This window comes from Ursus maritimus, unplaced genomic scaffold (genome assembly GCF_017311325.1).
Source record: "Ursus maritimus isolate PB19 unplaced genomic scaffold, ASM1731132v1 scaffold_12, whole genome shotgun sequence".
Taxonomy (NCBI): Eukaryota; Metazoa; Chordata; class Mammalia; order Carnivora; family Ursidae; genus Ursus; species Ursus maritimus.
In genome coordinates, this window is record NW_024423564.1 from 42,375,833 (window position 1) to 42,401,590 (window position 25,758).

Sequence of the window (25,758 nt, forward strand, 5' to 3'; positions counted from 1 at the left end):
TGGAATTGCCCATTTTGCTGAACAAGCTGAGAACAGGGGGACACAGCATTTTTATACATTTTTGAAAATGCCTACAATGTATTAATGTCTAATGTTCAGGTAGATCTTTACTCATTCATTCAATAGACATGTGTTGAATGCCTGTGTTTCTTTTCTATGGCTGTGTCATGAAAACTCTGTATTTCTTATTCTATCATCTCACAAATCTGTTAATTTTTTTTCCTAAAACTGATAGAGACCTCCCACTTCACAGTTAAAATTTACCAATGGCATGCAGCTATAATGTCCAAAATTACTCAAGCCAAATTTGTCATGTTACATTTATTGTTATCCTCTTAAAACTGAAATAATTTCCAAAACAAACAAGTAAAAAATTTTATAATGAAGAAACCTTGTTTTCTATGTGTGTGATTTAAATCATTAATGGCCAAAATTTAATCTCTCAATCAAGATGGTGGGTAGATCTATAATCCCAATAAAGGATTTTAGCTGGAGTATATTCCTAATGACTTTATAGTGATACAGTTTTTAGTTTAATTTCTATTAAGTTTATTTCTCTCCCCCCATTCATTTTAATGGTTAATAGTAGACATTATTTCTCAGGTTATTTCTATTCTAAAATAATACCAAATTCATACTCAAATGATTTTGTTTTAAAATTTAATTATTTTAATTAGGTTTTTGATTTGTGTTTGATATACACTTTAAAAGTTACAAAAGAACAAATGTGAAAAGTAGGTCTCCCTTGTTTCTTCCCAGACACTGTTCTCCTTCTTAAGGCATCTACTATTCCCAGTTCCTTGTGTAGTCTTAACTAAAATTATTTTAATTTTACTCCTTTACCTAATGGACACTGAAACAATTATAAGTATAAAAATGTTTTACGACTGAGGTGATTGACTTGCTAAATTAATTTCTAAACTGAGGTTTTATTTCATGTTCTGAAAGCACTAGGATGATCATAGGACACTCTGTTAAAGGTTAGTGTGGAGGTAATAAACATTCTAAGCAGAGGCAAAGTTCTAAGATCACCACTGAATAAATATCATCTTAAGATAATTAATAGAGGTGTTTTTATTATTCAGCTTTGCTAACTATACATAGGGGAAATGACAAAAGATAGACATAACATCAAATCATAAAGACTTGATTAATGAAAGTTTAAAGGCCAACTCTGTTTTCATTTTATGCCATGCTTCAAACAAAAACTAGGGGTCTGTATCTTAGAAAGCTCATGAGATTATTATGTTCACTGGTTGACGAAGTTGTGATTTGTAAGATGTTTTAATGAGGCATTTATGGATGCATATTTTCAATTCCATTCCCACTTATGAATGTTTGAGCATTAAGAAAGATTAATCAGAAAACAATCCCTCATCCCCTCACACACTTTTAGTAGCAATTTTTGTTTAAAGACTACAACAAAAAGGTGCGTGTTTTGAATTTTAATCAATAATGATAAAGAAAAAAGTGAAAGCAGAAGATCAATTTTTAAACATATTTCGAGGGGCTCAGAAAGAAATTAGTATAATGAGATAAGCCAACAATCTATTTGTAGTTGTCAAATGTAGTTTGTGTCTCTATTACAAATGCAATTGGTGTCCATTGTGGAAGTTTTGAAAAAAACAAATAAAGCAAAAGAGGAAAAACAGAATCACACAAAACTGTACCCCCCAGAGATAATGACCACTAATTTTTTTTCATATTTTTGTCTTGTTAAGCATTTACATACATTTTATAAACACTTACAACCATACTAACATGTTCTATTATCTACTTTTTACTGACTATATTATGAATGTGTTTTCATATAATTATTGTTCTAAAAATTATTCCCCGCTTTTCTTTATTATAAGGAGTGCAGTGTTTTAAATCCTTACAAATCCTTACTTCTCCTATATGTGTTTCATGGTATAAATTACTAAAAAAGAAATTAGCTCAAAGGGCATACAATTTTCTAAGTCTCCTATCATCAGTAAGCAATGATTTTTATTATTAGAAGTTTTGGTGACAGATAGTAATCTTCTCTATTTAATGTTCATGCCTTTAGTTATTAAAAACATTAGCTATTTATCATGTAATTATTAGAAGGTATGAAGCTTTAAATAAATTTTAATAGCTGAATTTCAGTAGCCATCCCAGTCATGAAAATGTTCATTGTTTCAGCAAATACATTGAGCACCTACTCTGTATTCCTATGTAGAAGGGACTCTAACCTATTCCAAGAAGATTAAAGAGCATTCTAAACTGATATGGATTCCCCCTAAAATTAGTTGATAACTTTGGACTCATGTTCCAAAACTGTTTGTTCTAAGCTGGATCTCATAGCACCTCTTCTATGTCATACGTTGTATCCATAATGCCACATGGAATATAGGCAATGACTATGATCTGGCTCTCACCCTACTAGCAATTTATTGAGTGGTTTCCACCTACTGACAGATTCTTGAATATTATGCAAGTTTTACGAAGATGATGAATAACATAGACCAATTATGTCTGACCTTGTCCAATTTTAAACAAAAGAGACATTTATATAGGCATTGCTTAACTTCTCTGTATAAGAAAATGAGGTTTTATTTTCCCTTTACAAGTAGAAAATATAAACCACATCCAGTTAAAGCAACTCTCTCAATGGAAATTGAGAAAAAGGCAATGGAAACCCAAATGCAAATGGGATAGAAGAAAAGATTAACCATAGAGGATAGAGAAGCTTTTTAGATCCAAATATCATCTTATATGATCTAACAAATTTGAAAGACATTATCATCATCCTATAATTTCTTAGGATATCAAATAATTTGGTATATTTTATTTTTTAGCAAGTTTAAAATGTGCTAGAAAATAATCTCACGAAACTAACACTCCTTAATGATTGTATGCTGGAATTATATTTTAAGGTAGATGTTAACTTCAAGTCATACTTAAAGTTTTTTGGATTTGAAAAGCTTGCACTAAGATTGAACACCTGAAAAAACAAGTTGATGTAATTAAAAACTCATTTGGAGCTTCCTGTTAAGTTTCTGATTCCAGAAAAGTGGAATTCTTCAAGATACTCTTTTAACCTCTTATTATCCATGTAGAAATGGTAAGTGCAAGTGGAAATGATATAATTAACCCCCTCAAACACAAGCTCTTAGAGAATGTTTCTCACAAAATTACCAAATTTTCCACTAATACTGAAGAGTGGAGGAATGAAGCTAAAACATATTTAACTTACATAAAACTTTACCCTAAAATAGCCCCAAATTTTGAGTTTGCTGACTTATTAGCATTAATTCAGATGATCTGTCCAATTCAAGCCACACTCCATAGTCGCCAAGTGTATCTCAGTGAAGCTTGGAGGGTGGCCCCAAAGTGCATTGTCCTGTAATGAAGCCTCTAGGAAGTGAAGCAGTCATTCTATTTCCTGGAACAGACTTCTGCAGGGAGAATCTGAGAGGTAACAGATGACTTTAATGGCATCGTGCAGGTGCCAGCAGAACCGCAGAGGAGCAATGCTTCTAAACTGTAAGTTATAGATGCAGCCATGTTGTAGACAGATGTATCCAGGTGACACTAAGAACTTAAGCATGGGAGGTGATCATCCGACTGGAATTACAAGCAGCAGACAGTCCCTAAACTGACTCATTAAACACAAATGGATGATCTGTCAGAGAATAATGACTTTTAGGACTTTCATTCTCGCTCTAATGCTTGATATTAATGACCTTTCAGAAATGTTGCTATCACTGGAATTTCATCTGCTACAAAGAAAGAAAACCAGTAAATTAATCAGTTTCTGAATGAAGGTATGAAACTGTCCCTGAAAAGGAAGCAGAATGACAGTTGTTGGAGAATAAGAACTAGTGTGGAACGGAAATATGCATTTAACAAACAAAACTCTCTTATGACCTCCTGAATTAATCTCATGGGGTTGTGTGGGGTAGAGGAGGGAGGGAGAGAGAGGCGGAAAGGGAGAAGGAGAGAGAGATTGATTTATTTTAGTGGAGATAGTAATGCTCAGGTCATAAGCTTAAGCTTGACCACAAAGTTGAATTCCTAGACAACATATTCTCTATATAGGGCTCCTCCTCCCACAAAACCCTGCAGTTTGAAACACAGCACTTTTAATTTCATAAGAGCCTGCTTATGATACATTAGTCTGTCAGCAGTAAGACGTGTGTCTTACTGATCATTCATGGAATTGTATGACTGTAGCATGCAAGGCTCTGTACCAAATGCTACCACAGAGGACTTTAGGGTCTAGGTCAAAATTTCTATAAAGGTCCGGGTAGTAAATATTTTAGGTTGTGTGGGCCAGATGGTTTCTACTGCAACTATTCAACTCAGACATTGTAGCACAAAAGTAGCCTTAGAAAATATATATGTGAATGAGTATGGCTATTTTCCAACAATCTTTATTTATGGAAACTGAAATTTGAATTTCATATAATTTGTATGGCACAGAATATTTTTTGATTTTTTAAACCATTAAAATTGTAAAAAACATTCTTAATTCACAAGCTATATAAAACAGGCAGTAGGCCAGATTTGAGCTAGTCTAAACCCCTGGTCTAAGTTATAATAAATGGAAGATAGTTGCCTTGAGGATGTACAAACAAAATGTCTATAAGTCTACAAAGATTAAAGGGATCTCTCCTAGTTCAAAACTTCATGAAGGAAGTGATATTTGAACTGATTTGAAGGATGGAATTTTAGTTTAAACAAAGTTTACATGTAGGGACACCTGGGTAGTTCAGTCGGTTAAGCATCTGACTCTTGATTTCAGCTTGGGACATAATCTCAAGGTTGTCAGATCAAGCCCCACATGGGACTCTGTGCTGGGCATGGAGCCTGCTTAAGAGTCTCTCTCTCCCTCTCCCTCTGCCCCCATCCCTGCTCACACATGCTCTTTCTCTCTCTTTCTCTAAAAACAAAACAGTTTGAGGTTCCTCAAAAAATTAAAAATAGGACTAGTCTATGTCCCAGCAATTACACTACTATGTATTTACTGAAAGGATACAAAAATACATATTTTAAGGGATACATGCACCTCGATGTTTATAGCAGCATTATCAACAATAGCCAAATTATGGAAAGAGCCCAAATGCTCCTCAACTGATGAATGGATAAAGAAGAAGTGGTATATATGTGTGCGTGTGTGTATATATATATATACATATATACATACATATATACACACACACACATATATATATATATTTTTTTTTTACTCGACCATAAAAAAGAATGAAATCTTGCCATTTGCAATGAGGTGGATGGAACTACAGGGTATTATGCTAAGTGAAATAAGTCAGTCAGAGAAAGACAAATACCATAAGATTTCACCCTTATGTGGAATTTAAAAAACAAAACAGATGAACATAGAGGGGAAAAGAGAGAGGCAAATCAGAAAACAGACTCTTAACTATAGAGAACAAACAGGGTTACTGGAGGGGAGGGGGCTGGTGGAATGAGTTAAAAGGGCTATGGGTATTAAGGAGGGCACTTGTGATGAGCACTGAGTTTTTGTATGTAAGTAATGAACCACAAAATTCTACATCTGAAACTCTATATATTAACTAACTGAAATTTAAATAAAAACTTGAAGAAAAATAAAAATAACTTATTTCCCACAGTATACTTAGAATTGTGACAGATGCCTTGAAATCCAGAAGAAGGAAAAAATAAGATGCTACAAGTTGTAAAAATTTGAATTAAGCTTCGGCTTTGTTCCTGACTCACAAAATGGTGCCCAATCTATATTCGATATTTTGTCCAAATTCAATTTTCCAATGGTTTCCTAATGGTAATTTTTTCTTTCTGGTGGGAATATGTTTGAGGAAAGGAAGACAAACAGATGAATTAATGGGGAAAAAATAACAGGTAATTGTAATTACCTGAAAGCACACACACACACACAGCCCCCCATTTTTAAAAAGATTTATTTTTAAATAAATGGTGGGCACGTGGGCGCAGAGGAAGAGGGAAAGAATTTCAAGCAGAGTCCTATTGAGTGTGGAGCCTGTGGGGCTGTATCTCTTAACCCTGAGATCATGACCTGAGCCGAAACTAAGAGTCAGATGCTCAGCCAACTGAGCCACTCAGGCATCACTTCTTTTTTTTTTTTTTTTTTAAGATTTATTATATATATATAGAGAGAGAGAGAGTGCGCGCGCGTGCAGGTGTGTGAACGGGGAGGGGCAGAGGGAGAGAAAAATCTCTGCACTAGAGTACAGAGCCCCTACTGGCTAGATCTCATGACCTTAGCCGAAACCAAGAGTCCCACCCTGAACCCATTGTACCACCCAGCCACTGCGCCCCCTGTTTTTAAGAGGGAGTTCCTGAAATAACAAAGAGATCCAGGTCGAAAAAAGAAGGGGTAGCTGACTTGCTGGTTTCAGGGCTGCTAGGTTGGTCTGGGGGCACAGCTGGGGCAGTCAAGTGGCACCCGCGAGAAGGAGGGCTCAACTCGCATGTGGAAGGCCCTCACCTACTTCTCGTGCTCCTCGGCGTGCAAGTGAGCATGCCGAACATGTTCCTGAGGTTGCACCATGGGGAGCATGAGAGACCCAAGTTCCCTACCCCCATCTCTGCATCAAGGCCAGGCCCTTTCCCTGGGGAGATGGTAACCGTACTTTATTCCGTAACTCTCATGTGAAGCCACTTCCCGCCTGGCTATAAAGATGAATAAAGAGAATCTGGGCCACTACCCAGTGGGGACCACAGCACTGGTTTGCACTGCACACAGACCAGAAAATTGTATGGACCAGAAAAGATATAACATAAAGTCACCTTCCTTACTTGTATCAAATGACAACCAGTTTACTGATCTTCCACCCCTTTGCTTTAGGCAGGAGAAAATTCACTGGTCTGGCCAGGGGGTATGGTCTACTATTCCTCCAGAGCAGTGTGCCAGAAAAGCAGACTTGAATACATTATCCTGCCTGGTCCCAGAATAGAATCCCCACACACATCAAAGTGTGAATTATTGAGAAACGCTATCCCACTATGGTGAGAGACTGCTGGGGGGATGGTTGTGTGGGCATGGAGTAGTGCCAGGTGCTGTAGCCGGTCCTTGGCACCAGAGAGAGAGAGAGAGAGAGAGAGAAACCATAGTGTAAAACCCCATATATGGAACCAAAACTCCAGCTGATGCTTATTCATCAGGGCCAGTAGCCGAGAAGTGGAGTGTGGGTTTTAGTTTTTAAAAAGTTTCCTTCTGGGCTCTGCTACTTTCCTTGTGTCCTGTCCTTTGAGATTGGTAAATTTCTTTCAATCATTGCTAGTACCTGTTTACCTCTCCCTGTGCTTGCTATATAAAGTTATAAATACATAACATTATAACACTATGTGATATTAGATTATTATAAATAAGAATTATAGTATATAATTATATATAATGTAAATATATAGGTATAAACATAAGTATGTAATTCTAGGATGCTGGCCAATCTGACTGGCGCTTCTGGTCACACCTCATCTTCCTCTTCTTGATGGTTTTGATTAAACACAAGGGCTTTAACAACTTCAGGATTTCTAATTAAGGCACACCAGTGTTCTAGTTTTCTCTCCTTTAATTCCTTACCTGCAGGCATTTATTAGATTTCACCCTATTTAACTACTGCTCTCAATTTAACAACCTCTCTGATAGGATGAGAACGTGATCTTGAGTAGGGTGTGTCAGAATGCATGTGAACCAGATACTCTCCTCACCTCCTGGCAGGTTTTTGCTTTTCAGTGACTGTCAACCAAAGAAATCTAAAGCACCTGTTTTCTTCTGTTTTTATTATCATTCTCATAGTTCTTAAATCCAAGTGAAATTTAAAATTCCTGAATCGAAATTGGATTTAAGCAAATGATAGTTTGTGGGTTGAGCATGATTAATTTTCTCTATGAAAGGTTCACTTCTGATTGTCGGGTAGAGTAATAGGTATGTGTGTGAAATTTTAGACATGGCCAATTTGAGGCATTACAGAATATTCAAATAATACTAGAATAACTACTAAATGAAAGGGTTAGGCATTGGAGATCTAATTATTTGTTCTACTTTACCCTCTCTCTACCTCTGTCTCATGGACCTTAAATAAGTCAACTCACCTTACTACCCCTAAAAACCTAAAAGTATTCTTAAGAAACTTGGGGCGCCTGGGTGGCTCAGTCGTTAAGCGTCTGCCTTCAGCTCAGGGCGTGATCCTGGTGTTCTGGGATCGAGCCCCACATCGGGCTCCTCTGCTGGGAGCCTGCTTCTTCCTCTCCCACTCCCCCTGCTTGTGTTCCCTCTCTCACTAGCTGTCTCTCTCTCTGTCAAATAAATAAATGAAATCTTAAAAAAAAAAAAAAGAAACTCACCAGGCATGTGAAAGAAGTAAAGGTATAGCTGGGCTTTATCAATGGAAAGTATTACCGTGTCCGTTTACTATACAGCTATTATTCATTATTATTACTTCCACCATCACAAAAAATAGTGTGTAACTTGAACCAGGCTGCACTAAAACAGAGCATATATCCTTATGCTCTCAAGAGCAAGTTTTTGCTATGAAAGTTCTCATGTGCAAATTTTAATCCTCTCAAATAGTTTGATCTTTTTTCTTTACTAATAAATATTTCATTAAGTTTCAAATAGAGAATGGTTGGATTGTTTTTCACTTTTGAGGTATAGTTTTGGCCTTCCAGACCACTTACAAGCTGAACGAGATATAATATTAGGACTAGGAAATACATTAGTTGGAAGCCTTGAGTATTGCTGCTGGACCTCAGCTTGATTTGTGATCCTTGGCAAATCACTGAGTCTCTATCAAGCCAGTTTTTCTCTGAACCTAGTTTGACAATATCTAGTTTATGGAATGGCTGATAAAATTAAATTTGAGTCATTTCATTTTTTAATGCACTATACTATTGTGAGTATAGTTGCAAATCCAGTCCCCATAGAAAGTTTATGCAGTCAATCCTTTACTTAATAAATAGTACCATTTTTTTTTTTTTTAAGAGAAGGAGAGAGGTAGGGGAGGGGCAGAGGGAGTGGGAGAGAGAGAATCTTAAGCAGGTTCCATGCCCAGCCTGGGGCTTGATCTCACAATCCCGAAGTCATGGCCTGAGCCGAAATCAAGAGTCAGATGCTTAACTGACCAAATCATACAGCTGCCCCACTAAGTAGTACCCTCTAAATGTGCTTGTAGAAAGAGAATGTGGAGAGGGAGAAATGGAAAATGGCTTTTTTTTTTTTTACTATACCATGCAGTGGGGAGGCACAATGAGGAAAATCATAATTTCAAATAACTTAAATTACAATTTCAAAGAAAAAAATATTTGCTTGATGTTGCTGGACTCATCTCTAGAAACCATACAAATAAAGAACCAAGAGAGAATAAATACTAAGAATTCTGAGGGAGCTTCTTTAATCCTGGAACTATGGCCATTCCATTGCTGCCAAAGTCTTTGATTGCAGAAATACATCTGATATATCTTTTGGAATTATTGGGTATAAAGTGGCATATGACTGTTACCGTTTTTCCCCTTTCCTGTATTTGTTTACGAGGTAAGATGGCGTTTGGGACCCCCTTTAATTCTGTATTCCTCTTGTCTCTAGGAGTTGTACTGATGTCCTCTGCTGCATCATCTTCATACTGTTCATCATTGCCTACATTCTTTTAGGACTTGTGGGTGAGTAAATACAGGTATAGAAGAGAGGTAAAATTTGCTACTGGAATAATACCTAAATCAATGCCACATTTTTAATATTAATCATTTTCTTCCCAAAGCCTTGTTATTATTGATTATTGTCTTTTCTGGAGCGAATGTGCCTCACAGGTACTCACTGGGAGCAGACTTAAAGCATAATAAACACAAAGTAGCTCATTCAAAGGCAAGCCCAAATTACTTACGTACATCCAATTATAAAGAAGGAAGAAAAAAGCTTATGGTTTTGGGGCGCCTGGGTGGCTCAGTCGGTTAAGCGGCTGCCTTCAGCCCGGATCATGATCCCAGGGTTCTGCGATCAAGTCCCCGCTCAGCAGGGAGCTTGCTTCTCCTTTTCCCTGTGCTCTCTCAAATAGATAAATGAAATCTTTAAAAACACCCCAAAACATGGTTTCTTTTTAATCATTTTTACTTGTGAAATTCTGTTAGGCAGCTAATTATGTTCACGTTTCTATTTACTAGTATGCACGATGGTCCAGATTAGTCGAGGTAATACATAAAGTTTTCTTTTTATAAGCAAATTAAAAGGAAGGAACAATTATTAAGAATTTCACCATCTAATTCATTGATGTTTAAGAAGTCTTATTGTCTTTATCAACCAGGAAGAGTTATTCTGTTATTTACTGTTAGGTTAAAGATTTTTCTAAAAAGATGAAAATAAAGAGGAAAAATACACAAATTATTTACATGTTTTAAAATCTACCAAGGGATTGTGAATATTTTCTGTAAAAAGCTTTCAGAATTGCATGTGAATGTATCACTTTTTCCCTCTGAGACTGAAGTCCTGTCCCTGAGATACTGACTTAGGAAACTTTAATATATTATTATGAGAGCAGGGGCTAGAAAACTTGAGTAATTCTAGTACCAGAAATGAATGTGCTGGAGTTAGTGTGGACAGAATGCATAAGCAGAAAGAAGGCGGTGCCTACCAGAGGAACAGTGGAAAATGTTCCTCAGTTTTATCTCCCAATAAGAGAAATACTTTGAGAATAGCAGCTGAAAGTAATTTTCAAAAGATCATCTCAGTAATACCATGCAAAAACTATACAGAATTGGAGAATTAAAAAAAGTAAGGCAGGAAGAAAAGTAGGGAGGGAAGAATAAAGGAGAATAAAGCACAACACTAAATAATGTTCTCTAAGACCTTCCAAAGATTCCCTTGGTATTTCTCCAAGCATTTTAACTTCTCAACATTAAGGCAGTTGTAGCACAATAAGAGTCTATATGTTGAATATTATAATAACATTAATTTTCTTACGCAATTAAAAGAATTTTAGCTTCTCTAACTTTGGGACACATCTTTCTTGTCTCTAATTTTTTTTTTTCAGTTGTTTTTACTTTTTGTCAGAGAATTATAATTGGTTGCATAAGACAAAGAAGACTTGGAGTCAAGTTGACCCAGGGTTTCCTCAGTTTGTTAAGCTCAGTTTAATTAATATTATTATATTAATTAAATATAATTAGTGCTAGTTTGTTAAGCTCAGTTTTCTCATCTGTGAAGTATAGAAACACCACTGTGCAGGGCTGCTATGAGGAGTAAATGAAGTGATATCCAGGTACACCAGTAATGGTACATAATACTGCTAGGCAGTATTTCATTTGCTGTCCTTGTGTAATCTAGTTGTTCTGAATTTTAATTGCTTTTAAATGTAATTTACTATATTGTTTCTATGGTAACCCATAATTTTGGTTATTAAAGTTTGAATGTACACAGGAACTTCATGAGGATCTCATACTGTGCCTGGAATCTTTCTGTCAGGAGATCTTATGGCATGTATGACAAATAAGTCTTCTCCATTTCTCAGAGTCAGTGTCTTGTAATCCACAGAGAAATGTGTCCTGTCCTTACACAGAGCTGGGAAAGCCACTCCCACTCTGTCTTCTGTTGACACAGTAGAGAAAAGTAATGGGAGTACACCCCATCATTGCCTCTGGAGCAAGATAAGAACTTTGCCTCTTTGTTTAAGATCTCCAGATTCGGTTTATAGATACCTTAATTCACATAAAGAAATTGAAGGATAAGTGTTCCTCACCGAAAAACTGTGTTCAATATTGGATTTAGTGATTCTTCCAAATTAATCCTGATGCCACTGATTAAAATGAATGACTCATAAAATTTACTTTATACACACACACACACACACACACACACACACACACACACACACACACCTCTCATTCCTGAACTACAAATAGTCTAGTCTAAGATAAACTTAACTCTTCAGTTATGTCCTATGTTGGATTAAAAAAAGAATGAAGAGAAACGATTAGCCGAGGTTACTAGGAGTGTGAAAAATTTTTTGACATGAAAGAATAGATACCTTCACCTGATGAAAGATGAGGCTAACTCAGTTTCACTGATGTGTTATAAGTAGTGAGTGTGAAAATCAGTAAAAGGAAACCTTGTTTAAAGTGGCTCTCCCACCTGCCACTCCTCATTGATTGCAAATCTAACAGGAAGAGACGTACCCCCAAGTCAATACTACTTTATTTATTTATTTACATATTTATTTATTTACTTATCAAACAAAGTATAATTGTTTTTATTTTCAAATTTTAATTCCAGTATAGTTAACATACAGTGTTATTTTAGTTTCAGATGTACAATATAGTGACTCAACAAGGTCAATACTACTTTTGCGGCTACTTTACTATCCCAGAAGGAGGAAGAAAAGTTCTCTTCCCCAGCAACAGCCCAGCCAATGACCAATGAGAGACAATCATTAACTCAGCCAATGAGAAACCACTATACTTCAAATTCCAGGTTACTCCAATTGACTTTTTGTTTATAATAGCCCTCTCAGCTTCCTTTCTCCCGCCTTATAAACCCGTGCTCATCTCCTTTGCGCAGTTTTGTTGTAGCTTGCTCTGTTATTCCGAGTTAAACCCATTTTTGCTGGTGAAACAACTGGCAGTTTTATTTTTAAGGTTCATCGTAGTTTGGCATTTTTTGCCATTTTGTCAGATCAGGACCTTCTAAGGTGTATCTTTTGTCCATTTCTTTTCGTAAGAAGTTTTACCATGAAAGAGCCATGTTTCTTGCAAATTCTGCTGAGGAAAAAAACCTGTTCTATGCCGTTTATGTGGAATGTGGCCAGCTAGGGTATCACTGGGATGCAACAAAGGCACTTGACATTCGGCTAATGAAAAGCAGAACCTCTGTTCAAGTGAGTAAAGTGGAGTCTGGGTGGAAGGTAATCACATCTCCTTGAAAGATCAAACTAACGTTTATGATAATAGCTCTCTTTTGTCCACTTCACTGATGGTTGCTATCCAATTATTGTACTAACTAGAAAAATGAATAGGAATATTTATTATGCAAATCGTCCTTTGTTATCCTTGTGCTAACATTATACAATAGCACAATTTTAGCATTTAATAAATTTTTATATTTCTTTATTTCTTCTTTTTAAAAGAATTTTAATTCCAGTATAGTTAAATACAGTGTTGAATGAATTTCAGGTATACAATATGATTCAACAATTCTGTACATTACTCAGTGCTCATAAGTGTACTCTTCTTAATCCCTTTCACCTATTTCACCCATCCCCCCACCCTCAATTTCTCAATAGGTGTCTGTATTTTGATTTGTCTCTTCATATTTCCTGTTTGTTTTGCTTCTTAAATTCTACATATGAATGAAATCATATGGCATTTGCCATATTTTTCTTTTCAAATGTATTTCCAGTTGAGCGTGTCAGTTCATAGTTATATTTACATATGAAGCACTTGGAATTAGGGTCCAAAGTTTGTTTTTGGTTTTGCTTTTCAGTCTTAGGAATAATTATTCCTATTAGTTGAGATGATAGGACATTCATACAAAAGTAAAATGATGCAATAAACCCTGAGAACTCTCACCGTGCTGTGAGGGGCCCAGACCGTGTGGAGAAGCCGTGTGTAGGGGTCCTGATCCTCAGGCTCAGCTGAGCTCCTAGGAATAGTATTTACTATCCGCTTCATAGGGTTTTCAGATGATTGAAGCCTTTGTCAACACGGGACTGCATGGGCCCCAGCTGAGCCTTCCCCAGATTTCTGACTGCCAAAATTACTAGCAAAATAAAATGGTTGTATTAAGCCAGTGGGTTTGGAGGTGTAAAAATAGATAAGGAGAACAAATTTTGTACCTGGAAGCAGGATGCTGCTTAACAAAACCTGAAACGCAGCCATTGGTTTTTTGGTTTTTTTTTAAGATTTCATTTATTTATTTGACAGAGATAGAGACAGCCAGCGAGAGAGGGAACACAAGCAGGGGGAGTGGGAGAGGAAGAAGCAGGCTCACAGCAGAGGAGCCTGATGTGGGGCTCGATCCCATAACGCCAGGGTCACGCCCTGAGCCGAAGGCAGACGCTTAACCGCTGTGCCACCCAGGCGCCCCACAGCCATTGGTTTTTAAACCAGAGCATGTTCAGAAGCCCAATGGGTTTGGAGGAAACTGTTAGAGTTTGAAAGAAAGTGAGAAAAATGCAATTAGAAACAGAAGAGAGGGTCACTTTGCTACATAGCGGTGACAGTTCGGCAACACTGCTGCAGATGGTAATGTGGGAAGTAGGAAATGTGCGTGATGAATTCAGCGATCTAGCTAAAGATCATGCTTAGGAGAGGAACCAACCCTGAAAAGCCTCATCCACACCTGGCCCTGACTTCGGTGATGAGATCCAGACTTTGAACCTGAGCCTGATGCTTTAATTGGATGAGGCTTCTGTGGATCTTGGGAGGGTATAAACATTTGATTGTGGCAGAAATGTAAAAATGTGTGGCCAGAGGCTGGACTAAGGTTGTTTTAACACATGGCTGTGACTCTTTGCCCTTCTTTCTGCTGAGGGGTATGGAATCCCAAGCTGGTGAAGCTTCTTCAGTAGAGAAATGAACTAAGCCAAATAAGACTAGTTAAGGGCCTTGATGTGCAAGTGATTTACAGATCAGTGGCAGAGGATTAATGGAAGGCCATCATGGAGCCACTGCACTTTTCAGTAGACTGAAAGTACCAAGTACAGAAAGGAGGAGGCTTTGCATAATGCTGTCTTAAATCCCTCATAGAATGAGGTAGAGAATAAACAAAGGAGCTAAATTAATAATTAAATGTAGTCAAACTTGACTCCATCATTTCTGGTGTGGGATAATAATATGGTCATATGTGTACTTTTCTATTCATTGCTTCAGGAAATCCAGCATATTGTTTTCTTCCCTGACTTGAGCTGCCCCCAAATGCCAAGGAGAGTGAAGTCTTACTTCTGGTGTCTAGGTGGAAAGAGAGACCTTATAGTCTAACATTCGGCTGCTGTCATTTGATATCCTTTAGTTAATTGCTCATCTGGATCCTTCCACTACTGCAGTGGTTTCCTACACTAGGATCCAAAACATAGCTTTTAAGTCTTTATGCAGTGCTCAGCCATTTCTCCCCAAAGCACTACTAGGGTCTGATTGCAGCCCCTACTCTTAGGCCCTGGTATTCAGCCTAGGGGACCAGCTCAGTCACTGCCTTCATGGCAAGTTCCCTTTTGGAGTATCTGTATTCCTTTTGGCCTTAAGACCTAATTCAGGGTCATTCTTACCTGTACTAAATTGAAATCTCAGCAAAGTTTGAGTTCTTGTCCGTTTCTCATAAAGAAAATTGATCTTCCCCATCCCAAGGAGTACAAAAAAAGGAGAAACCATGTTTTTATAACAGAGAGATCACTCAGGTGACCATCTGAAGAGCAAAGATAATTCCAAGGTGACTTTGATTCTGTCTATACACAGAAATAGTGAACAGTTTATCTTACTAATAAATATAATATAAAAGATAAGTTATGCCTCACCAAGCATCTTGTTATACTTTGTGATCTTGATGGTATGATCTTATTGTTCACGGTAGGGGAAAACTGGTGATGGACAGTGGCTCTGATGGGACATCCTACTATGCTTTTAGTTTGAAACTAAAACGTGCCTTCCTATCAGAGCACAGCTTGGAAACCTCGTTTTAGCAAAGAAAAACTATTTCTTCCAATAAAAAAGTAAGAAATTTAAAGAGTTCTTGTTCCTTTATTTTTAAAATTGTTCTAGTAAGATTTTTCTTTTTTTTTTTTTTAAAGTTTTTCGTGTTGTGATGTGCACTGGGTGTTATTCATAACTAATGAATCATTGAACACGACATCAAAAACTAATGATGTACTATACAGTGGCTAACTGACCATAATAATTTAAAAAAAGTTTTTCTTTTTCAAATTTTAATTCCAGTATAGTTAACATACAGTGTTATATTAGTTTTGGGTGTACAATATAGTGGTTCAACAGTTCTATGCATGACTCAGTGCTCATTGTAAGTGTCCCCTTAATCCCCCTCACTTATTTCACCCATCCTCCCTCCCACCTCCCCCTTGGTAACCATGTTTGTTCTCTATAGTTGTCTATTTCTTGGTTTGTCTATTTTTTATTTTTTTATGTTTTCTTAAATTCCACATGTGAGGGAAATCATATTTGTCTTTCTCTGACTGACTTATTTCACTTAGCAGTCTCCTTTCTACACTCATATTGTTACAAATGGCAACATTTCATTATTTATTATTGCTGAGTAGTATTCCATTTTGTGTGTGCACGTGCGGGTGCGTGCGTGCACACACACGCACACACCCCACCTTATCCATTCATTCATGGATAATTAGGCTGCTTCCATGATTTGGCTATTGGAAATAATGCTGCAGTAAACATAGGGATACATATTATCTTTTCAAACTAGTGTTTTCATATTCTTTGGGTAAATACCCAGTAGTGGAATTGCTGGATCATGGGGTAGTTCTATTTTTAATTTTTTGAGGAACCTCCATACTGTTTTCCACAGTGACTGCACCAGTTTGCATTCCCACCAACGGTGCATGAGGGTTCTTGTTTCTCCACATCCTGGCCAAGAAACTTGTTGTTTCTTATGTTTTTGATTTTAGCCATTCTGACAGGTGTGAGGCGATGTCTCATTGTGGGTTTGATTTGCATTTTTCCTGATGATTAGCTATGTTCAGCATCCTTTCATGTGTCTGTAGGCATCTGTACATCTTCCTTGGGGAAAAGTCTGTTCATGTCTTCTCATTTTTTTAATTGGATTGTTTTTTGGGGGTGATGAGTTGTACGAGATCTTCATGTACTTTGGATACTAACCCTTTATTGGATATGTCATTTGCAAATATCTTCTCCCATTCAGTAGATTGCCTTTTAGTTTTGTTGATTGTTCCCTTTGCTGTGCAGAAGCTTTTTATTTTGACAAAGTCCCAATAGTTGTTTTTTTTTTTTTTTTTGGTTTTTTATTTGTTTTTTGCTTTTTTTTCCCCTTATCTAGGACAATGTTGCTATGGCCAATGTCAAGGAAACTACTGCTTGTTCTCTCTTCCAGGATTTTTACAGTTTCAGATTTCACATTTAGGTCCTTAATCCATTTTGAGTTTAGTTTTGTGTGTGGTGTAAGAAAGTGGTCCAGTTTCATTCTTTTGCATATGACTGACCAGTCTTTCCAAGCTACTTGTTGAAGAGACTCTTCTCATTGCATATTCTTGCCTCCTTTATCAAAGATTTGACCATGTAATCATGGGTTTATTTCTGGTGCTCTATTCTGTTTCATTGATCTATGTGCTTATTTTCATGCTAGTCTCATACTGTTTTGATGCTACAGCTTTGTAGTGTATCTTGAAATCTGGGGTTGTGTTACCTCCAGCTTTTTTGTTCTTTTTCAAGATTGCTTTGGCTATTGGGGGTCTTTTGTGGTTCCATACAAATCTTAGGATTGTTTGTTCTAGTTCTATAAAAAATGCTCTTGGTAGTTTTGTAGGGATTGCATTAAATCTGTAGATTGTTTAGGGTAGTATAGACTTTTTAGCAATATTTATTGTTCCAGTCCATGAACATGAAATAGATTTCCATTTGTTTGTACTGTCTTCAATTTCTTTCCTCAGTATTTTATAGTTTTCAGAGTATAGGTCTTTCACCTGCTTGGTTAAGCTTATTCCTAGGTATTTTATTGTTGGTGAAATTGTAAATGGGATTGTTCTTTTAATTTCTCTTTACTTCATTATTTGTGTATAGAAATGCAACATATTTCTATATTGATTTTGTAACCTCTGACCTTACTAAATTCATTAATCAGTTCTAGTAGTTTTTGGTGGAGTCTTCATGGTTTGCTCTATTTAAAGTATCCTATTATCTGCAAATAGTGAAAGTTTTACTTCTTCCTTACCATTTTGGATGCCTTTTATTTCTTGTCTGATTTCTGTGCTAGGATTTCTAGTACTGTGTTGAATAAAAGTGGTGAGTGGACATCCTTGTCTTGTTCCTGATCTTAGGGGAAAAGCTTTCTGTTTTTCAGCATTGAGTATGATGTTAGCTGTGGGTTTTTCATTTATGGCCTTTATTATGTTAAGGTATGTTCCCCCCCTAAACCTACTTCTTTGAAGATTTTTACATGAATGGGTGTTGTATATGTCACATCTTTTTCTGCATCTATTGAAATGATCATATGGGTTTTATCTTTCCTTGATGTGATTTATATATCATGTTGATTGATTTACAACTGTGAACCACACTGCATCCCAGGAACAAATCCTCTATTTTTTTTTTTTTTATGTCTTATTTATTTGAGAGAGCATGAGAGAGCATGAGCAGAGCGGAAGGGCAGAGGGAGAGGAAGAAGCAGACTTCCCGTTGAGCAGGGAGCCTGATAACAAGGCTCAATTCCAGGACCCTGGGATCATGACCTGAGCTGAAGGCAGATGCTTAACCGACTGAGCCACCCAGGCGCCCCAACAAATCCTCTTTGATCATGGTGAATGCCTTTTTAAATGTATTCTTGAATTCAGTTTGCTAATATTTGTTGAGGATTTTGCATCTATGTTCCTCAGAAATACTGGCTAGTAGTTCTCATTGGAGTGTCTTTATCTGGTTTTGTATCAGGGTAAATCTGGTCTCAGAATGAATTTGGAAGCTTTCCTTCCTCTTCTGTTTTTTGAAATGGTTTGAGAAGAATAAGTATTGCCTCTTCTTTAAATGTTTGGTAGAATTCACTGAAGCCATCTGGTCTTGGACTTTTGTTTATTGGGACTTTTTTGATTACTGATTCAATTTCATTGCTGGTAATCAGTCTATTTAGATGTTCTATTTCTTCCTGATTTAGTTTTATATGTTTCTAGGAATTTATCCTTTTCTTCTAGGTTGTCCAATCTGTTGATATATAATTTTTCGTAATATAATCTTTTGTATTTCTGTGGGATTGGTTATTTCTCTTTCATTTCTGATTATTTTTAAGTCCTCCCTTCCTCCCCCCACTTTGGATGAGTCTGGGTAAAGGTTTATCCATTTTATTGATCTTTCGAAGAACCAGCTCCTGGTTTCAAGATTTGTTCTGGGGTTTTTGTTTTGTTTCAGTTTCTATTTTGTTTATTTACTTATTTCTGATCTTATCTTTATTTCCTTCTGGCTTGCGGCTTTCTTTTTCTTTTTCTTTTTCTTTTTCTTTTTCTTTTTCTTTTTCTTTTTCTTTTTCTAGCTCTTTTAGATGTAAGGTTAGGTTGTTTGAGATTTTTCTTTCTTTCTTCTGGAGGTAGGCCTGTATTGCTATAAACTTGTCTCCTAGAATGGCTTTTGCTGCATCGCAAAGATTTTGAACCATTGTGTTTTCATCTTCATTCATCTCCATATATTGTTTGATGACCTCATTGATTTCTTGGTTGACCCATTCATTGTTTAGTAGCATGTTATTTATCCTCTCTGAATTTGTATTCTTTCTAGCTTTTTTATTGTGGCTGACTTCTAGTTCCACAGCATTGCTGTTGGAAAAAGCATGTTATGGCTTCCATCTTTTTGAATTTGTTGGGAATTGTTTTGTGGCCTAATATGTGATCTATTCTGGAGAATGTTCCACCTGCACTTGAAAAGAATGTGTAGTCTGCTGTTTTAGGATGGACTGTTCTGATACATGGTTTAGATCCAACCGTCTGGTCCAGGGTGTCATTCAAAGCCACTGTTTCCTTGCTGATTTTCTGTTTGGATGATCTATCCATTGATATAATTGGGGTGTTAAAACCCCTACTATTGTATTACTATTGATCATTTTCTTTGTTATTAGCTGCTCTATGTGTTTCAGTGCTCCCATATTGGGTGCATAAATATTTACAATTGCTATATCTTTGTGTTGGATTGTTACCTTTATGATTATATACTGTCCTTCTTTGTCTCCTGTTACAGTCTTTGTTTTAAAGTCTATTTGGTCCAATATAAGTATTGCTACCCCAGCTTTCTTTTCACTTCTATTTGCATATTCAGTGCTTCTTATCTCTTAACTTTTAATCTGCATGTGTGAAATGAGTTGTAGGCAGCATATAAATGGGTCTTGCTTTTTTATCCATTTTGTCACCCTATGTCTCTTGATTAGAGCATTTAGTCCATTTACATTCAAAATAATTAAGTATGTACTTATTGCCATTTTGCTGCCTGCTTTATGGCTGTTTTTGTAGTTCTTCTCTGTTCCTTTCTTCTCTTACTCTCTTTCATGGTTTATTTGCTGTTTTGGTGATATACTTGGATTCCTGTTTGTTTTTTGCTTCTTTATTGCAGGTTTTTATTTATGGTTGCCATTAGGCTCATCTTATGCATATAGTAGTCCCTATTAAGTTGATGGATTAATTTTGAATCAGTTCTTTACTCCTTTACCCTGCCCCTACATTTTAGGTGTATGATGTCATACTTTATATTCTCTAATTTTGTGAATCCTTTGACTGATTTTTATAGGTATACTTAATTTTACTGCTTTTGTGCTTCCTACTTTTCTACACTTTCTCCTACTTTTATGGTCTTTCCTTTCCATTCAAAGAGTCCCCTTTAACATTTCTTGTGGGTCTGGTTTAGTGGTCATGAATTCCTTTAACTTTTGTTTGTCTGGGAAACTCTTTATCTCTCCTTCTATTTTGAATGACAGCTTTGCTGGATAGAGTATTGTTGGTTGCAGGTCTTTTTCTTTCAGCATTTTGAATATATCATGGCGCTCTCTTCTGGCCTGCAAAATTTCTGCTGAAAAAATCAGCTAATAGGCTTCTGGGGTTCCCCTAATATGTAATTGTCTTTTTTTTCTCTTTCAACCTTTAAAATTCTTTCACTACTTTTTTGTTGTTGTTGTTGTTTTGCCATTTTAATTACTATGTGTCCTGGTGTGGACCCACTTGGGTTGATTTTGTTGGGGCTTCTCTGCCTCTTGCATCTGGATTTCTGCTTTAGCCCCAAGATTTGGGAAATTTTCACCTATTCCTCAAATTTTCTGCCCCCTTTTTTCTCTCTTCTCTTTCTGGGATCTATAGAATGTAAATGTTAGTATGCTTGATGGTGTCACTGAGTTCCCTAAGTCTATTTTCATTTTGTATTTTTTTTTCTCTTTCTCCTGTTCCTCTAGTCTACTATTTATTCCATCTAGTATATTTTTAATTTTAGCTATTGTTTCTTCATCTCTGATTGGTTCTTTTTGTCTCTTTGTTGAGGGTCTCACTGAGGTCTTTTCTCAAGTCCATTGAGTATTTTTGTGACCATTACTTTAAACTCTCTATCAGGCGTATATATTAATTCACTCCATTACATTTAGCTCTCTGGCTGTGATTTTTGTCCTGTTGTTCTATTTGGGACAAGTTCCACTGTCTCCTCATTTTGTGTAACTTTCTGTGTCTGTTTCTATGTGTTAGGAAAGTCAGCTACGTCTCCTGCTCTTGAAAGCCATTGCGTTATGAAGAAGCGGTCCTATAGTGCCTTGCAGTGTGATGTTCCCTGTTCACCAGAGCCTGGTGCTTCAGGGGTGTCTTCTATGTGTGTTGCATGCACCCTATTACTGTGACTGCATTTGCCTTTGGGCTACTTGTCTGCAGTGGCTTTTTGTTGTGGGCAGCATTTGGTACCTGTGTTAATGGGCCATTCTGGGACCACCTTGTGCTTGAGTTGAGTTAGACCAGGTGTTTGCTAGAGCTGAGGTAACAGCAAATGCAGCATGCTTTCCTGGTCGCATCCCCTGAGAAGTTTTTATTGGTGGGTGGGACTGCAGTCAGATCAGGTGTCTGCCCCCAGCCCCCTACTGGGGCCCCATTCAGTCTGGTGCACGTGGTTATCTTCCCCTCTTCCTGGGTTAGGAGTCACTTTGGAGTTGTACCGGCCTCTGTCAGGGCTGCTTGCACACTGCTAGGTTTGTGGCACTGCCTTGGATGTTCTCTGGCCAAGGGTGTATTGGAAAGCACAGGTCCACAGGCGAATGCGGGGGCAGAGCATTTGGTGTCAGCAGCGTCCTCACTGGTCTACTTTGGGAGTGGGCCTGCAGCTGCCTGGGAGAATTTCTGCTGAGGCTGTTGGGGATGGAGGGGGAGATCTACAGGAGCCCGCGGGGCGGGCACACTGTTATCAAGCTAGGTGGAACGTGTTCAGGCTGCACTTGTTCCTGCAGGTGTCTGTGTATCTAGTTTGGGAGTGGAGGAGGGAAATGGCATCTGGCCAGCTCTTTGTTCTTGAAGTCTCCTGAAGATCCCTGCCCCTCTAGCACATGCTCTGAGATTAGTGACTATGTCTCCAAACCCTATACCCCAGGCATTTTTAAAAGTCTTGCTTCTAGGGGCACCTGGCTGGCTCAGTTGGTAGAGCATGCAGCTTGATCTCCATGTTCTGAGTTCAAGCCCCATGTTGGGTGTAGAGATTACTTAAAAATAAAAATCTTAAAAAAAAAATGCTGATTCTACGTTGTATCTGAGTGAGGCTGTTTGTTGTGCTGTCTCTTTAAGGGCGGGAACTCTGTTTTGGGGCCCTTCAGCTTTCCTAGAGCCAAGGTGCTGATTTTAAAGCTAGGTTTTAAGTCCCATGATTATAAGAACTTGCAAAGTTAGACCCCTTTGATTTTCAAAGCCAAATATTATGGGTGTTTGTATTCCAAGGGCAGGCCCCTGGTCTGGAATGCAAGGTTCTGTTTCTTTCCCCACCCTATGCCTGTGGCATCTCTCTCTCCCAGTGACGGTACCCAACTGCATTTCCACCCTTCCTATACTCTGGATGTGTTCTCTTTTCTATATGCAGCTGTGGAGAGTCTATTTTTCCGGTCTTTGGGTTGTTTTCTGGATGTTTACACTGATGTGGATGTTATCTAGTTGTATCCATGGGACAAGGTGAGCTTACGGTCCTCCCCATTCTTTTTCCTAGAAGTCAAGTAAGCTTTTATTAATGAAATTTTGTTACTTTTATAATCAAAACCAGTATTAAATGTCCTTTTTCATTCTTTACAAATATGTAACATTTATAAATTAATCTAGATACCTACACTTCCTCTTGTTTTGGAAGTCTTCATTTTAAGAAAGATAGCATTTAGTTTTAACTGTTACTTGAACAGATTTTTTTAGTGTTGAGGGAGATGTTTTTTTCTGTTCTATTTTGCTGAATGCATGCATTCTAGATCTTTTCAAGTAGAATATTGTTAGCATGAGAGAGACTGATTTGTGCTCAAGGACATGACCCTAAGCTCACCATTGGGTGGAGGAGGCCACCAGTGAAATGATAAACAACATTTTTCTTATCCGGGCAACTGGATATAGGACTGCTTCCAAAAATGTTTCTACAGCAGAAGTGTCATCAACACAGATTTTCGAATTCGGTATCATGTGTCCTATTATCTGCTTCATTGCGTTTGTAAATTGCTTGTGTTAAAAAGCCATAAGCACAATTTGGCAGGCCTGTTTCTCACATATTAAAACAGTTAAAATGTACCTTTAAGGGATACAAAATAATGATTTGAAAGCCAACATTCCCAACCAGCAAGTGTTTAGGGAATGCCTTAGCTGCCCCAAACAGATTTGCAGTTAATTTTTAAGTGTCAGTGCAAGCAGTTGGTCTAATCACATTTTCTCCTTGACAGAGGGCTTTTTAATGGCTGCAACTTCTGACTCAACCCGAGAGCACAACAGGCACGTGCTTTGCAACTGTTGAAAATGAGAGATAATACTAGATAATAATGCTTGCTCCTGGTACCTCAGTAACGTGCATTTCCTTGATAGGAGTGAAAGGATAATTTGCCTGAATAAAGTTTTTACCCATCTCTTACCAGTCTTTGCTTATCTGCTATGAATTACCCAAATAGGAATGTTTTACAAATAACTTTCTCTTACATGCACCACACACACACACACACACACACACACACACACACACACAAATGCACCAATTTTGCTTAAAGTGGTCTTTCAAAGTTATTTCTAAAACAGTGAGAAAATTAAGGGGAATAGGTGATTGATCTAGATTTATATCAATTGCGGTGTCACTTTGTCATTTAGTTTTATTCACCAGTACAACCCAGACAGTTTAATTCTAGAGCCTGTGCTCTTAACCACCATACTATAGCAACTTTTATTTAATGAAGAAGATAAGGATTCTTTAAGTAATAAAGGTTGCTAAGACAGGGAGCAGACTAGAACCCCATGAGATTCTCCTAATGCTTTTCTCTCTCTCCTTCTCTTCCCCTCCTAATTTCACACACACAGAGTTGGGCTTAAAACAGCAAGTGTCAGAGGAGTAAGTGGAAAGCAGGCATTCTTTTGCAAGCAAAAACCATGAATAATCTAACAGCTTCGGTCTTACCCCTGTGGGACTGAGTGTGTGTTCCCTTCACTGCAGTGCCATTGTTTGTATTCAATGTTTGTTTGCAAAATTAGCCTCTATTAAGTACACACTAAAGAGAGGAGCACAGTCTTTATGCTAATAGACACCTATTAATATAGGCTTGGTTTTTTTTCTTCAGTTAGTTTTATTTACTCTATAGGACAATCACTATGTCAGACAGTATCTCATTCTTTAGGATTTTTTGGCCAGGAAGACCTCAAATGATTTCATGGATCTTTCAAAAAAGATGTATTTATTAGTAGGTATTAATGAATATTACATGTAGCATTTTCAGATGTAATAAATTACACCAATTTTCAGGAATGATGAGAGCTCTTCCTTCATATAAAGCAGGGGGGGTGTTGCCAATTATGGCGCTACAAATAAGCAAACACCAAGATGAGTGACACTGACTGTGTGTGACCTTGAATTTTTCAAGGAAAATTTGAATAGGAAGAGAACAGCCTCTGCTGTGATCGCAGGCTGGCACTGCGACCATATTATGCTAAAACCATCTCTCTCTAGTTCGTTTTAGAAAATAACTGAAGATACTGCCTGTCCACCGCATCTGGAACCATGAGTCAGCCTGTGTATGCACCACACTGCTTTTTCCTTTCCAGTACCCATCATGCCCAACCCCTCACAGGGCCTCTGTCCATGTGCTGATCTAATGGAAGCCTCTTTGTGCCTCCATTCATTTTCCAGGTCTCCACTCCTACAGTACCTCTACAAAGACCTCATCCCTGATCTCTCATTTGGTCATTGTCTTCTACGAATCCCTCTCTTTGTACCATTTTTCCTCCCTTGCAGTGCTTGTCAGAATTGAAATTTCATGTTTGTGCCATTTATTCATGAAGATCTCTTTCGCCCAATAGACTCTAGGCTCAGAGAGCAAGGACCTTTCTATACCCAGGGTCTGGTATAGTGCTGACACATAGTAGGCACTCAAAAAATATTTGTAGAATGAATAAAGAAAAAAATGAATAAATTTCTGTCCTTATTATTTCCACCTACTTCTTTACCATAAAAAAAAACCACCCTTATTTTCCAGTGTGAATCAAAACCTTTAAACAGGTTATGAATGTGATAGACCAACATTATCTAGAATAACTAGAAAAAGTATATTAAACAGCATAGAGTCAGTCTTGCTAATAAAACAAAGATGTGAAAAGGTTAATTTAGTTTCTTGGATATTTGGTTGTTTTTCTATTTTCTTTCCATTCTTTGTCTATTTTTTTTAACAAATCTTTCTCAAATATGCATTTCCCCCCTTATACCTCCTACAGTCACCCCTTGCATTTCAGACTCTGAAATTTAGAATGTGTGTCTTTCTGCTCTTTTCTGTTGTTGCCCTGTGTGGCAGTAAATTCTGATAAAAGAGAATCTGAAATCTTATACCTCTGGTTATTTTGTTTACTCTTTTGTTTTTAATGAAGTTCTAAATGTCTTGCTGAATAT

The 25,758-nt window shown here is 37.3% G+C and overlaps 1 protein-coding gene across 1 annotated transcript in view; it reads left to right on the forward strand.

Annotated features, from left to right (window-relative positions):
- The window catches only part of SLC44A5 (solute carrier family 44 member 5), a 200,424-nt gene that overhangs the window by 87,089 nt on the left and 87,577 nt on the right, over nucleotides 1–25,758 (forward strand). The window contains exon 3 of the mRNA XM_008690825.1: nucleotides 9,572–9,645. Within this exon, the coding sequence (XP_008689047.1) occupies nucleotides 9,572–9,645 (74 nt within the window). The remainder of the gene's footprint in view (nucleotides 1–9,571; nucleotides 9,646–25,758) is intronic.